This window comes from Pygocentrus nattereri, chromosome 1, assembly GCF_015220715.1.
Source record: "Pygocentrus nattereri isolate fPygNat1 chromosome 1, fPygNat1.pri, whole genome shotgun sequence".
In the NCBI taxonomy this organism is placed as follows: Eukaryota; Metazoa; Chordata; class Actinopteri; order Characiformes; family Serrasalmidae; genus Pygocentrus; species Pygocentrus nattereri.
The window spans coordinates 9,907,239-9,919,985 of record NC_051211.1 but is presented as its reverse complement, the minus strand read 5'-3'; the positions used below and the strand labels follow the sequence as shown (position 1 = coordinate 9,919,985).

The 12,747-nt window shown below is 40.2% G+C and overlaps 1 protein-coding gene across 6 annotated transcripts in view; it reads right to left on the bottom strand.

Annotated features, from left to right (window-relative positions):
- Positions 1 to 12,747, bottom strand: part of pbx4 (pre-B-cell leukemia transcription factor 4) — a 42,483-nt gene that overhangs the window by 5,546 nt on the left and 24,190 nt on the right. For 2 of the 6 annotated variants that reach the window (XM_037538336.1, XM_037538339.1), the window contains 6 exons: positions 5,112 to 5,356; positions 4,305 to 4,495; positions 3,489 to 3,624; positions 3,282 to 3,330; positions 1,941 to 2,044; positions 190 to 276 (listed from right to left, as the gene is read on the bottom strand). In XM_037538336.1, coding sequence (XP_037394233.1) covers positions 190 to 276; positions 1,941 to 2,044; positions 3,282 to 3,330; positions 3,489 to 3,624; positions 4,305 to 4,495; positions 5,112 to 5,356 — 812 coding nt within the window. Of the gene's footprint in view, positions 1 to 189; positions 277 to 1,940; positions 2,045 to 3,173; positions 3,331 to 3,488; positions 3,625 to 4,304; positions 4,496 to 5,111; positions 5,357 to 12,747 lie in introns of all 6 variants that reach the window. The other 4 variants (XM_037538345.1, XM_037538347.1, XM_017701566.2 and 1 more) reach the window with 2 other exon arrangements.

Sequence of the window (12,747 nt, the reverse complement as noted above, 5' to 3'; positions counted from 1 at the left end):
CTTGAAATATCACTCAAATCATTTGCATATTAGTGCCTTCTATGGTACTGCAAAGGCCAATGTTGTGATAATGATCAGCAAAGCCCTAGTGCATCGATAAATCTTATATGCAGATTAGTACTCAAACATTTAGTTTCAGCAAATTAGTTGTGTGTGCATCTGTGTGTGTGTACATGCAACATTACTCACATCTAGGTGGTGTGGAGTGTAAAGGGCACTTCCTGACAGCTCCTCATAGCCGCCCGTCAGGTGTGTAGCACGGTGCAGGGTATCCACCTTTAACACAAAAACAGAAATACATGATCAGAATTTCAGCCTACACCCAGCTTTAGCTTAACATGTACAATGGCATTTGAAATCACCTGTTTTTAATTATGGTTTGTAATTAATGTTTATAATGTGTCTGCCATCCATACTGATTTTGAACGTCAATAGTTTTGCAACAGACTCGCTTAGGTGAGTGAAACGAACAGTAAATCCCCAAAACCTTCAACATTCCAGGACAGATCTCAAATATTTTATCATTGGTTCCAACCATGTTCTTGTAGAGGTCAGAAATGGACTGTGACAATTCCTCTAATCTCATACCCAGCTAACTCCTTGTCCTTGTTAGTTCTACATGCCCTAGACCCCAGAAACAGGCCTGACAGTCTCTCCATGCTTTCACTTCCAGCTGCCCTTATTCCAACACTGACAGAACCATAAAGTGAATCAAGATTTTGATGGAAGATTCAAAGGACCAAATCACATAGGTGAAGATACAAGGTAAGAACACGGGAAACAGTGGGCGAGTTCTATGAGTATGATGGTTTAAAAAAAAAAAAAAAAACACGGCAGAAGGGTCTGAGTGAGTGTGGTTCTACAAAGGGAGGGCTCAAGATTGGGAGATATCGCTGGATTCCAGCAGCAGATGTGTTGGCATCACAGGAGGACAGGCTCAGGACGAACAAGAGGACAACTAAAGCAAACTAGAGCAGTGGTTCTCAACCCTGGTCCGGGAGGACACTCTGCCCTATGCATTTTAGTGTTTCCTGCCAAAACACACAGATTTCATTTCACGAAGGGTTTGCTAATTAGTGGATTAGCTGGATCAGATGTGTTGAGAGCAAGGCAGGTGGTGTTCCAGGACCAGGTTTGGGAACCACTGATATAGAGTACAACTTAGTGCAACACACCCGATCCAACTAATCTTAATGTGTATATATGTATATTCTCCACTGTCATGGTCAGCTCCATTGCAAATGAGGGTCACCCTCAATGTATGCCAAGTCTAATTAAAGGCTAACTGACTGATTTATTGAATGATAAAAATCTTACCCAATTACAAGTGGAAATATGCCATATTTCTGATTGAAAAGCAGAAAGATCTACATTTAATCGTCCTCAAATAAACAAGTACAATGTAAATGTTTTAACAGATAAAACTGCCAATATTTTTCTTTTTTTCATGGCAACTAATGGGCCAGAGATAAATCAACAGTTCTCAGATGTTTCATATTACACTAACATACATCTTATTCGGATATTTTAATTAAACAAATTAAAATAAACTTGAAACTGACTGACTGGAAATAAGAAACATTTTAGAAAAAGAAAAATCGCATTCTATTCGAAATGTGAACTTCGAACGTGTATATGAAAATGTAAGTAGTATTTGTCTTGAAATTAAAATTCAGTAGAAGTGCAAAATTCAATTTCAACGAAAGCCTTAATCTTTCAAGACAATACTCTTCCTTAAGGAGTGGACTATGTCCCACTCCTGGAGCTCATCAACACGTCCTTCCTGAGTTGAAGAGGATGTGTCAGAGCATGCAACACACTAAAATGTGCAAGGCAGGATTATCTCAGGATGAGGGTTGGGAACTTCTGAACTGAAGTAAGGAAGCACTGGGAGAGGAAGGGCATTGAGGCAGGCCATGGGGGGGGTCCTCAGTGCCTACCTGCTGCTGCAGAGAGGGGGCGATGTTGAGGCCCTCCCCGTTGAGTGAGCGCAGGCTGAGGTAACTGTCTCCTGCGCGAGACAAGCCATAGGACCCTGAAGACCCTGCGGGCAATACACGCAGTTTTGCCAGGGTCAGGTACGGAAAGAGTTTAAAGACTATACGGAGATACTATCCACCCCGTGCTTAAAGCAAGAAAATCAGGACAGGTCACATTCCAAGGCACACAGGACATCCTGTTCAAGCCCTTTCATTATAGGAAAAAAAATTCAGACGAAACAAGCAGGAACAAATTGTTGTCAGCAAGCCACAATGAATACAGTCAAAGCAGGCACAAGTCTAACATTACTTGTTTTTTTCACACCCAGTTCCACTTAAACCTGTCTCTACTTGTCAATTCACATAAATTGAAATCTTGTATACCAGTCAATGTAAGGCATCAGTGACAAACTGGTCATGTCATGAATAAGCATGGTAAGATAACGTTAAATCACCTACCTTTTACCGTCTGCCTCCTGAGCAAATAGAGGTTATTTATACTATAAGTATGCGTGTATGCACTGAAGTGGAAGTGGAACGGAAAGGGATAATCAGTGTGTTTAATGTTAAACAGGCTCAAGTGAAGATGGTTTAAGGTGACAAAGACAAAAGCTAATAGCATGCCTCTGAACAGACACACTGATACTCTTCAGTATGGATATCTCTCAATAGCCAAACAGCTAAAAATGCCTAGTTTCCTGGAAACTTGGAGCCTAAGAGAAAGTGAAAGATACTACCAAACATAGACTGTAAGTAAAAAAACAAAAAAAAAAACACACACACACCTGTTTCTTGCCTTTATATAAGGAACACTACAACGAAGTGACAAATTTAAAAGGTTAGGGAAGTTAGCTCATAAAGCCTGTCCACCATCAAACCAGACAGGGTACCGTACAAGACCTCCATGAACACAAAGTGAAAACAACAAGACTTAGTAGTGGTGAAAAGACAAACACAAAGACACGAAGAACCTTGAAAAGGAAAAACAACTGTGATAGTAGTATGTGGGTGTGAACACATCTATCTGTATGTGTTACGAGATGACAAAGACAATGTCTTCAAGGCCAGTAAAGGCACTGGTTAGCGGCATTGGCATGTGTAATTATCTGGCTGTTTGAGGGATTTGGTGTATGTGGGTGTAAGTGTTTGTTGTCTGTGTACTACAGGATTAAAGGCAGGTGGTGCAGACATTACCTGAGTTGGGTGTCGCCGGAGAGTTTGCCTGGCTAGCCTGTGCAGACACATTTGCAGCATCCACCGCTGTTTTAACTGCGTACAGATTTGCTTCCTCTTGGAACTTACCAATGTTCTTCTTGTACCGAATTCTCTTGTTGCCGAACCAATTAGAGACCTGAAACAGCAGAAGGTTTGATATAAATGTCTGAATATCTCCAAGTGAGTGAACGGAAACAACAAATAATCTAAGGCAGATCTTAAAAAGACTTTTGTTTTAGTATTATCCTTGCAAGTGGTCAATTGAAGTGAACTGATCAGGGCCTGTGCTCTCACCTGAGAGACAGTGATCCCACACTTTTTGGCCAGCTCCTCCTTTGCTTCCTCACTGGGGTAGGGGTTGGACAGGTGAGAGTAAAAATACTCATTCAGCACCTCTGTGGCTTGCTTATTGAAGTTACGTCTCTTGCGTCTGTGGACAGTATAAATAACATTTAGCTACCAATAAGCAATTTGGAAACATTTCAGCTTTTCTAAAAATCTGCACCATTTAATTGTAAAGCAACGTCATTCAGAGTGATTTGATGTGAAATGGTTCACTGTAGAGAAACTAACTCAGGTTTCTTAATGGCAATAGGAACAAGGGGTCATGATGTTTACAAAATAAATGGTAAATAAATTTTATTTACTATCTAAAATAACCTGTGTATACCTACATGCATCTTCTGAGTTTTATATGTAACATTAATAATGGCAAAATGGCACTTAATCAAAAAATGCTTTTTGCTTTACACTGCCTTATCAGGCTAAAATCTTATTTCAAAACTACTGCAAAATGATGTCTCAGGCATCAAGCATTTGCAACAATTTCAAGTAACATGTGTACTTTTTATGAAGTGGATTTTAGGGGCCTTCTTTGGATGTCTTTTTTCCATCATTGTAAACAATTCTGCCTCTGCAAGATTTCTCTATAATGGTGCATTTCAAATCAAAACCCCGTTGTTTACTTCTTAACATCTTAATTACTCAAAAACACCTTCAATGTAATTCCCCTTTTCAATTTACATCTTTGAAAACGTAAATGAGTAAAGGTTTTCTATATCCAGAAATATAATCATCTTGGCAAAAAAGACAGACTGCAGACATACACACCTGGCATCGAGGAAGCGAGAGCGGAGGATCATGACTGCCTCACACGTGCTCTGTTTGAGCTGCATCTGGATGGAGCTGAACTTGCGGTGGATGATGGCCACCATGCGCTCGATCTCTTTGGGTGAGATGGGCCGTGTACGTGACTGCTCCCGCAGCAGATTCATCACATGGGTGGTGAATTCACTGCAAGCCTGGGACAGCACACAGAGAAAGAACGTCATTACAAAGTGTAGGGCTGCAGGCTATGATCAAAATATAACCACTACATAATTGTATTTGTATTACTACATATTGACACAATAATAAGAGGCAACACATGAGTAAACACTTGACATTTCCATGTGGTACACTGCATTGTTCTGGGAAAAAAATCTATGTACATCTGCCTGATTTGTAAGAATGCTTTAGAAAAAGCAGCATGCCACAAAATACATGCAAACAGTTCTGTGAACTGTTGAAACATTCATTTGCATTCTGTAGGCTTTTGCAATATCATTTTGGAGACTTTGCCCCTAAGCATGTATTAAGCACCCTAAATAAAAAGCCACTGAGAACCAAATAATGCACTGAATATGAATATGATTTCTAGTACAATTACCTACAGATAATTGCAATGTAAATACGTCTAGAACCAGTTTCTCAGACCCAGATTAAAGCTAATGTCGGACTAAAAAGTATCTCTACTGGCACAGCAATTTACACTAGGCTTAATCCATGTCCAGGTAACTGTCCCCTAGAGTAAATATACTTTAAATCAAAGTCAAATCACAAACATGGTTCACCAGCCTGCTGGAATGTGTCTCGTACCTGTTCGTACTTCTCCAGCTCCGAGTGGTAGATCTGGCGGATCTGTGCGAGTTTGGCTCTGTAGTCTGAGTGCTCGATGCTTCCATCATTGGGTGACCCCCCTGCCGCGGCTGCAGCTGCCGCGGCTGCAGCTGATCCGCCACCTTTCTCTGGGCCAGACACACCCTCAGCTAGCAGCATGTTGTCCAGGCGCATGATCTGAGGGTCAGGGGGGTCCTCCTCCTGCACCCCTCTAATACTCAATACTGTGGAACAAGGAGATAAGATACAGGCTTTTGTAAGACCAGCACAAAAGGTACTCCTTTCCAAAATGAGGTGCTGTAATGTCCTGCATCAAAAGCAAAGAACACAGCGGTAATGGTCGTACATTAAAATTAAGGCTGCAACCAGGGGTAGGCATTGTCTTTGCCCGGTGTCCCTGGCAACATTTCCCGTGACATTTCACATGACAGCCACTAAAAATGCCTTGCGGATATTTTTTTTTTACATCCTTTAGCTTTCTTATCAGAAATGAAACTAATGAGACAAATTAGATCTTGTGACAATGTGGTAACTGCACTGTGATAGCTAGCATGATTCATTTTGTCCACAAGATTCACTGATCATTAACTAATTGAACTAATATGCCTTCTCTGATGACCATTTCAGCTGCCATCAGACAACCTTGTCTATACAATAAGGTATTTACTCTATTTAGGTGTATGACACAATGAACTGAAGCCATAGTGATTACTTCTTAAGCGTAACGCAGCTGGAATGACTGTGTCGTAGGAACGTTACAGAGCATTTTTTTAGCAAAAAAATAAAATGTTTTCTTAATCAGTCATTATCTAATTGTTGCATCCCTAATTAAAAACTTACAATGTGACCCAAAAAACAAAAGCAAAACAAAACAAAAAAAATTTGCTCTTTGTGGTAAACAGCTGGATGTTTTAAGGGAACATTTCTACGTTTGACCAGCAGAGGGCAGCACAGTCCCTCTGTGGCAACAGGCCATTGTAAGGCGAGTATGAGGCATGGCTCCAGTAGGAGGAGCATGTGCTGTCACTAGCACTGCTGGCAGCCATAAGCACAGCTTTCAGCCCCAGCAGTCCAGCAGTGTATTAACCCCGAACCTCTGTCACCCTCCTCACTCTGGCACATCTCTCACATAACTTACAAGCACCCGCCTTATATTTATGTACATGGGAGGCTGAAAAGCCAGAGGGATGCACATGAGAGAGGAAAGAAGGTGCGTGTCATGGGACGATAAGGAAAGGAAGGCCAGTCTTTGTCCTCTGCTGCACAAAAGCAGCCAAAGTCCTCACAGAAACACACTGACAACATTCCAGAATGAAAAGCACGAACAATAACTCTTTGAAGCTGCCGGTCCAGCCAGTTTCTAATGAGTCACAAAAAAATAAAGACAGTGAGAAATAACTTTGAGCTGTTAGTTTTTTAGCGTTGATTTGTATTTTTTTTAAAAATACATGAGAACTGCTGTATTTACACAATATAAATAACATCACGATGAAAGGACCAAAAGAAATGGACCAAACTAAAAAATAAAACCTCTTTACTAGTGTAATTAAACTAAGGTACACTCATTTGGGGATCTAGGGTTTTGTTACATACTTCTGGCGCCACTGTGAGTGGCAGGCTTTCCAGTAGCTCTGTGTTTTGTGCACCGTTTTTGCACTTTTTTCTTACTTTTTCTCTTTTCTGTTAGCTAAATTTCCTTTGGGATCAATAAAGTATCTATCCATCTATCTATCTACCTACAGCATCCACTTCACTGAGCACGTTACAGGGTGCTCTGCTAATGTGGATCTGCTGACTGTTCCACCCCAACAGAACAAATCAAAGCTTTTCTTTGTATTCCCTTTCAAACATTTAACTGATAACACATTTCAGCTGCCCCAACTGTAATACCATCTAACCACCTAACAAATCTAACTTCCCCCATCCCCCCCACTAATGATCTCCCTCCTTCAAGTTCTAAACTTTTCTCCCTCTGGCTAGCACTCTTTTCATTCTTGTTCCCTCTTGCCTCTTCTGGGTCTCTCCATTCAACCCCCCCTCCACCACATTCCTTCTCTCCGTTGCTCCCCCTCTCACGGTTCAGGAATGCAGCGTACCCAGCCGACTGAACTAATGACCCTGTTTCGCCCATCCCTCTCTTTCTCCTTTCCAACCACTAAAGATCTCTCAAGTCCGATTAAAAAAAAGAACAAACTTTTTTTGGAGGGGTACATTAAATCAGATTAAGTGTCTGCACATTTCCATGGAGACAGTGGCTATGCAGTGGAAAAGGGATTTGGACCAACATGCAGCAAGCAGAAAGCATAAAAAAAAACCCCAAAACAACAACAAAAAAAAAAAAAAAAAAAAAAACAAAACACAACACTCCACACATATGGTTCAGTACACAAACACTGGTTCGGCCGCCCCAAACACGCTCTCAGACTAACCATTTTCTGAGCTGCCCAGGCAGAAAAACCAAAGGCTGGAGATGGTCAGAGGAGAGATACCATTGTACCAGCATAGAAATCAAGTCAAAGGTGTATTACTGGCCCCCAGGCATTTCTAACCTACTCCCCCCCTCTCCAACAACAGAATGTAAACCCTGCAGCTGCAGGCCTAAAGCTTACTGCCCTGCCTTCACCCTAATTATCTCAATTAAGCCATGATTGCTAATAATCACACAAATACCCTCACACCATTTCAAGCCAAGGGTTATGGACCTCCTGTTTAAACTACTCTTCTGTCATTCAGATTCAGCGCACCGTATGGTGCGAAAATGATTTTGAAAACCCACAATTAGCCACTAATTAAATGGCAAATGGCAAAAGACAAATGGTGGAATATGTATCTCTCTCAGTGGGTTTCCCTTCTGCGCGGAGCCTCTGAGGCGCAGCCCGCAAGTTCACGGTGTGTGAATGTTTGTGTTCTTTAAGAGGATTAATAAAGCCAGCCTGTAAATCTTTCAATTAGCACACTTCATTAATATAAACACACCCCATGCTAATGAGATAATGCACGTTTTAATGCGCTACATCTGTCCAAGTTGTGCTAATATCCTTCCATTAAAATTCATGAACCTTCAAGGTAACAATAACCAAAATGAATAAATATATAAAATCCTGTCCCAACTCGCACCTCTCCCAATTTTCCAAGGCTCAAGCATTTTTAACAGCTAAAAAATTATAAAAAATAAAAAAAAACAACATAATAAAATAAATCCTCTCTTATACACCTCCCAGGCTTGGTAAAATGTGTGGGGTTGGCTTACAGAGCTGGCAAGTCATCCTAGTGAAAATATTCAGAGAAAGCAGCTGGGTTTGACTGCATACATAATCCCTCTCATTTTGGCCCAGACGATGGAGCGATGCTATTCAGGTACACTACAGGTGATGTGTTAAGTGCAGACGAAGGCATTGTGTTCACTGCTGCAAGCAGTATATTAATGGTGCCATTTTCAGTGCATTACTGGAGACACAGTCCATCACGGCTCCGCTCTCAGCTCCTGCTCAGCCCTCGTCTGTCTTTTTCTTCTGTACCGCTTAACGCTCTCGCTCTCTTTCTCACTTGCATCCCCCTTTTCACTCTGGCCTCTCTCCCGCCAAACACACCCCCCTCTTCTCTCTCGCTCTCTGCGCCCCCAGCCCCCCGGTCTCTCCCTCTGTTCTCCATTTCAGTCGAGTTCTCCATGTGAGCCGCAATCCCTCATGCTGTCAGCCCTCCCTCCCTCCCTCTCTCTGTAGACAGACAGGATTAGCATTTTAATTGCATCAGCTCCCTTGGGTATTCTCAGCCTTTCACTGGGAGAGCGTGAGGGAGCAGAGCAGGGGAGGGAGAGAGAGAGAGAGAGAGAGAGAGAGAGAGAGAGAGAGAGAGAGAGAGAGAGAGAGAGAGAGGTAAGAAAGGGGGGAGAAGGAGAACCAAGGAGAACTGGGAGGGGGGGGGGGGCAAAAAGGAGAGTCACAGGAGGTGATATAAAAGCATCATGGTGACGAAGAGAAAGGCGGCGGGGGGTGGGGGGGGTGGGAGGATGCAGCACAAAAGAGAGGGATGGGTGAAAGAGTGAGCAAAACCAGAGAGGGAGAGACAGACACTAAGAGCAAGAAGAAAAAAAAGAAAGAGATGATGATGCATGGTGGCTGAAAGCAAGAGCGAAAAAAAAAGATGTTCAAGAAATGCCCGAGTTCTGACCGCAACTGCTGATAAATCTAAAAGAAGGAAGGCTAGAGCGAAAGGGGCGGCACCTCTGAGCACCAAGGAAAAATTAAACAAAAGAGTATGGATGAAAACAAATAAAGCTAAAAAATGCAGCCCAGTGCGCTATAAATTATGCTTCATCCAAAATTAGAAATAACGAAATTAGAAAAACTGTAATGAAAGGATGTGCAACATAATATGAACACTGTTAGGAATTGTTAAAGGGCCCACGTCTTAAATATTTCTTTCTTTATTTTTCCTCCTAAAGGTCCACTTAAGACATTGAGTGGTTATGTATCAAAAACAGTCCAACCTCCTTTTTTATCCCTCAGAATTAAACAGGCTGTTTTTGTTACTGTGCCTTTAAGACTGACATATGTAATGGATCTAATTTTTGATGGCTGTCCTGTATCGTGCCTCATAAGCAGTTCAGGCTGCAACACTATAACTTCAAATTGCTTGCTAAACAAGCAGATATGTATATGTATTGGTTTTCAAGACATTACAAAAAACAATCAAATCAAACAGGCCTGTTTTTGGGTTCCATATACGGATTGTATGGAGGAGCACATTTTCAAGCTTTAGCAATATTTACATTCTAGAGCAATCTGCTAAAAAAGTGAGGAAATATATACACATACACACACACACACACATTTTTTTTCCCCATGATATATGACTTAATTTCCCACAATTGTCACAATTTCCTGATTTAGCCTCCAAAATCCCATGTCCATCACAGGCCTTTGAAATCATTATTTTGATTCAAACTGAATGACTGCTTAAATCAGGTCCTGACTAAGACCATCATGAATAAGAATTACAAATTACATCCAAAAAACACAAAGCTATACTATCCCTAAATAAAAATCATATAATCATTAATTTCTATTATTTATTTCACAGCATTATGATATAAATTGATATAGCTTAAAGTGGTTTCTCTCAAAGCTCTGCTTTATATTTTAATTTAAATGAATCATGAACTTACTTTCAATGGTGAAATAACCAACCATTTAATGTGATGATGCTTATTGTGTCTGTTCACTTCATGTCATCATGTTTTATGATTTTTTTGCAGTGCTAATTACATACAATTGGTTAACTGGCTTAGAATACAACTCGTTTTGTTAACACAGTTTTCACGTATATTAAAAAAAAAGAAAAAAAAAAAAGCCATATGCTCATCCGGAAAGTTCATCCAGTAAACTAGCAAGTTAAAATGCTAAACCATATAAATGATGTGAAAGCCTGAAGAATGATAATGTTCATATAGCTATTTATTATTCTATCGCTTCATTTATTATTCGGCCATATTGTTCTTGTGCAATATTTCATGTGCAATACTTGTAAATAGCTTTATAACAAAGATTCTCTAGCTTTTTTATTTACAATGTTTATATTGTTCATTTTTGTGAAAGATACAATTTATATTTTTAGTTGTATATATATATATATATATTATATATATATATATATATATTATATATATATATATATATACACACACACACACACACACACACACACACACGTATAAAAAGTACTAAGTAACAAACTCTAACCTTGTTAAAAATTAAATACCTTGCTTGTTAATTCTCTTCTTGTTGCACTTTTCGTGAATGCCTTGCTATCCCTTCACTGCTGCAGCATTGTGAATTCCCCTGTGGTGGGACTATCTTGCTCTTGATACAGAACCTCAGTTAGTCATAACTTTAAACAAACATTCTTGTTACTGCTCTTCTCATTTGCAGGCCACATTGATTATTGAAATATTCACATAAATAATCCACTTTACAAATTTTGTTTTTTGCAGCCCTAATCTTGTTCTGCCAGTACCAATATAGACATACACAAAAAAAAATCCAAATCAATGTCTTTCATCCTGCATGCCAAAAATCTCTGCCATTTGATTCAACCTAGATCCACACAAACTGTTAAACAACAGGGATAGTAGCTGCAGAAAACTGTCCAACATCTAAGCAACTTCTTAGAAAGTATGAAGCAATACCAAGTAAAGGAAAGGGAGGGAAAGCGAAAAGAGTGAGTGAAAAAGGGAGACAATCATCAAGAGAAAAATGTCAAGGGTCTGGTCTTTACTTCAAACACAAGCACAGTGTGATGGAGAGAGCGATAGAGAAAGACAATGAGAGAGAGAGTGTAGCTGAGGTCAGGGTGAGTGGTGTTACATTGAGGCACTCAAGAGAGAGAAAAGGGCATGCGAGTTTGTGCCAGGGTGGAGTAAGCTGCACAATCCTTCGGTCAGTTCCAGCTCTAAGCAGCTCAGGTTAAGCAGCGTCTGTTGGGTCTTTTACTGGAGCACTGTGGCACGCACTTAGCCTCTCTGTCTCTCACATACATATCCTTCTGCTTCTTGGGTGAAGGAGTGGTCAGTGGTCAGTGTCAACAGAGGGATCTGATTAGGCTGTGAAAAGGACTGCTCACACCTTGGACAAACACATGGCTTTGACTTAGCACCATTAATCAGCCACTGGTTAACTCAACTAGCACCTCACAGACACCTCAACACTGGAACAACAGTCCTCTCTGGTCAGTCTGCACCACATCACAAACCAAATATGCATTTTTGCATAGGTGAGGCTATTTCCTCCCCACCCAGAGCAGGAGGCAGCCTCTGCTCCACTGCCTGTATTCAGCATGAATGAACTGCACACCGAACAAGGCCTCTGCAAAAGTCTACAAACATGGACAGAATGTGGCTGTTGCCATGGCAATTAGGGATGGGCATGGTTATTCAAATATACAGATATCTGACCTCAATCACACATAATTGGGTATTCGAGTAAGGTACATAGTTTAGAATACAGTACACAAACAGCTGATACTGCACCTTAGTGATGGGCAATAATTCTGAGAAGATAGTGTATTGTCAGTACTTGAAGAGCACTGAACAACTGGTTCATTAAAAAGAGAGTAATAATTAATCCTGAAATAGATTTAGTGCAGTGTGAAACAGATATAAATCATGAATTAGTAGTTTCTGATGTTTTTAGATTAGCACTACTGGTGCATTATGTCTGTTTTATTGTGAAAATACTGAAAATATTGTGATATTATTTTTGCCATATTTGGCTTCCTGAGACCATAATTTTACAAAAAACATTTCTCAAAATAATTGGGTCATATACACATATATGTATGGACTTTTTCCAACAATGATTTCTTTCTCAACAAAAACATACATTTGTTCATTGTTAGTTTGTGTGACTTTGATTTATAAAACACACAAAGAGTGCGATGCAAAAGTCAAGTTATTTTGTTTATTTTAGGAGATATTTTTAAGGAGCTCCGATATAAGACTTGTATAAAAGAAGGGGAAGGTCAAAGGAAAATGTGTGAAAAAAACAGCAGTTTCCAAAACTGTAGTTAAAAAAAAAAAAAACTTTTTAAAAATATTGCAACAATTTATTCAGAGTGG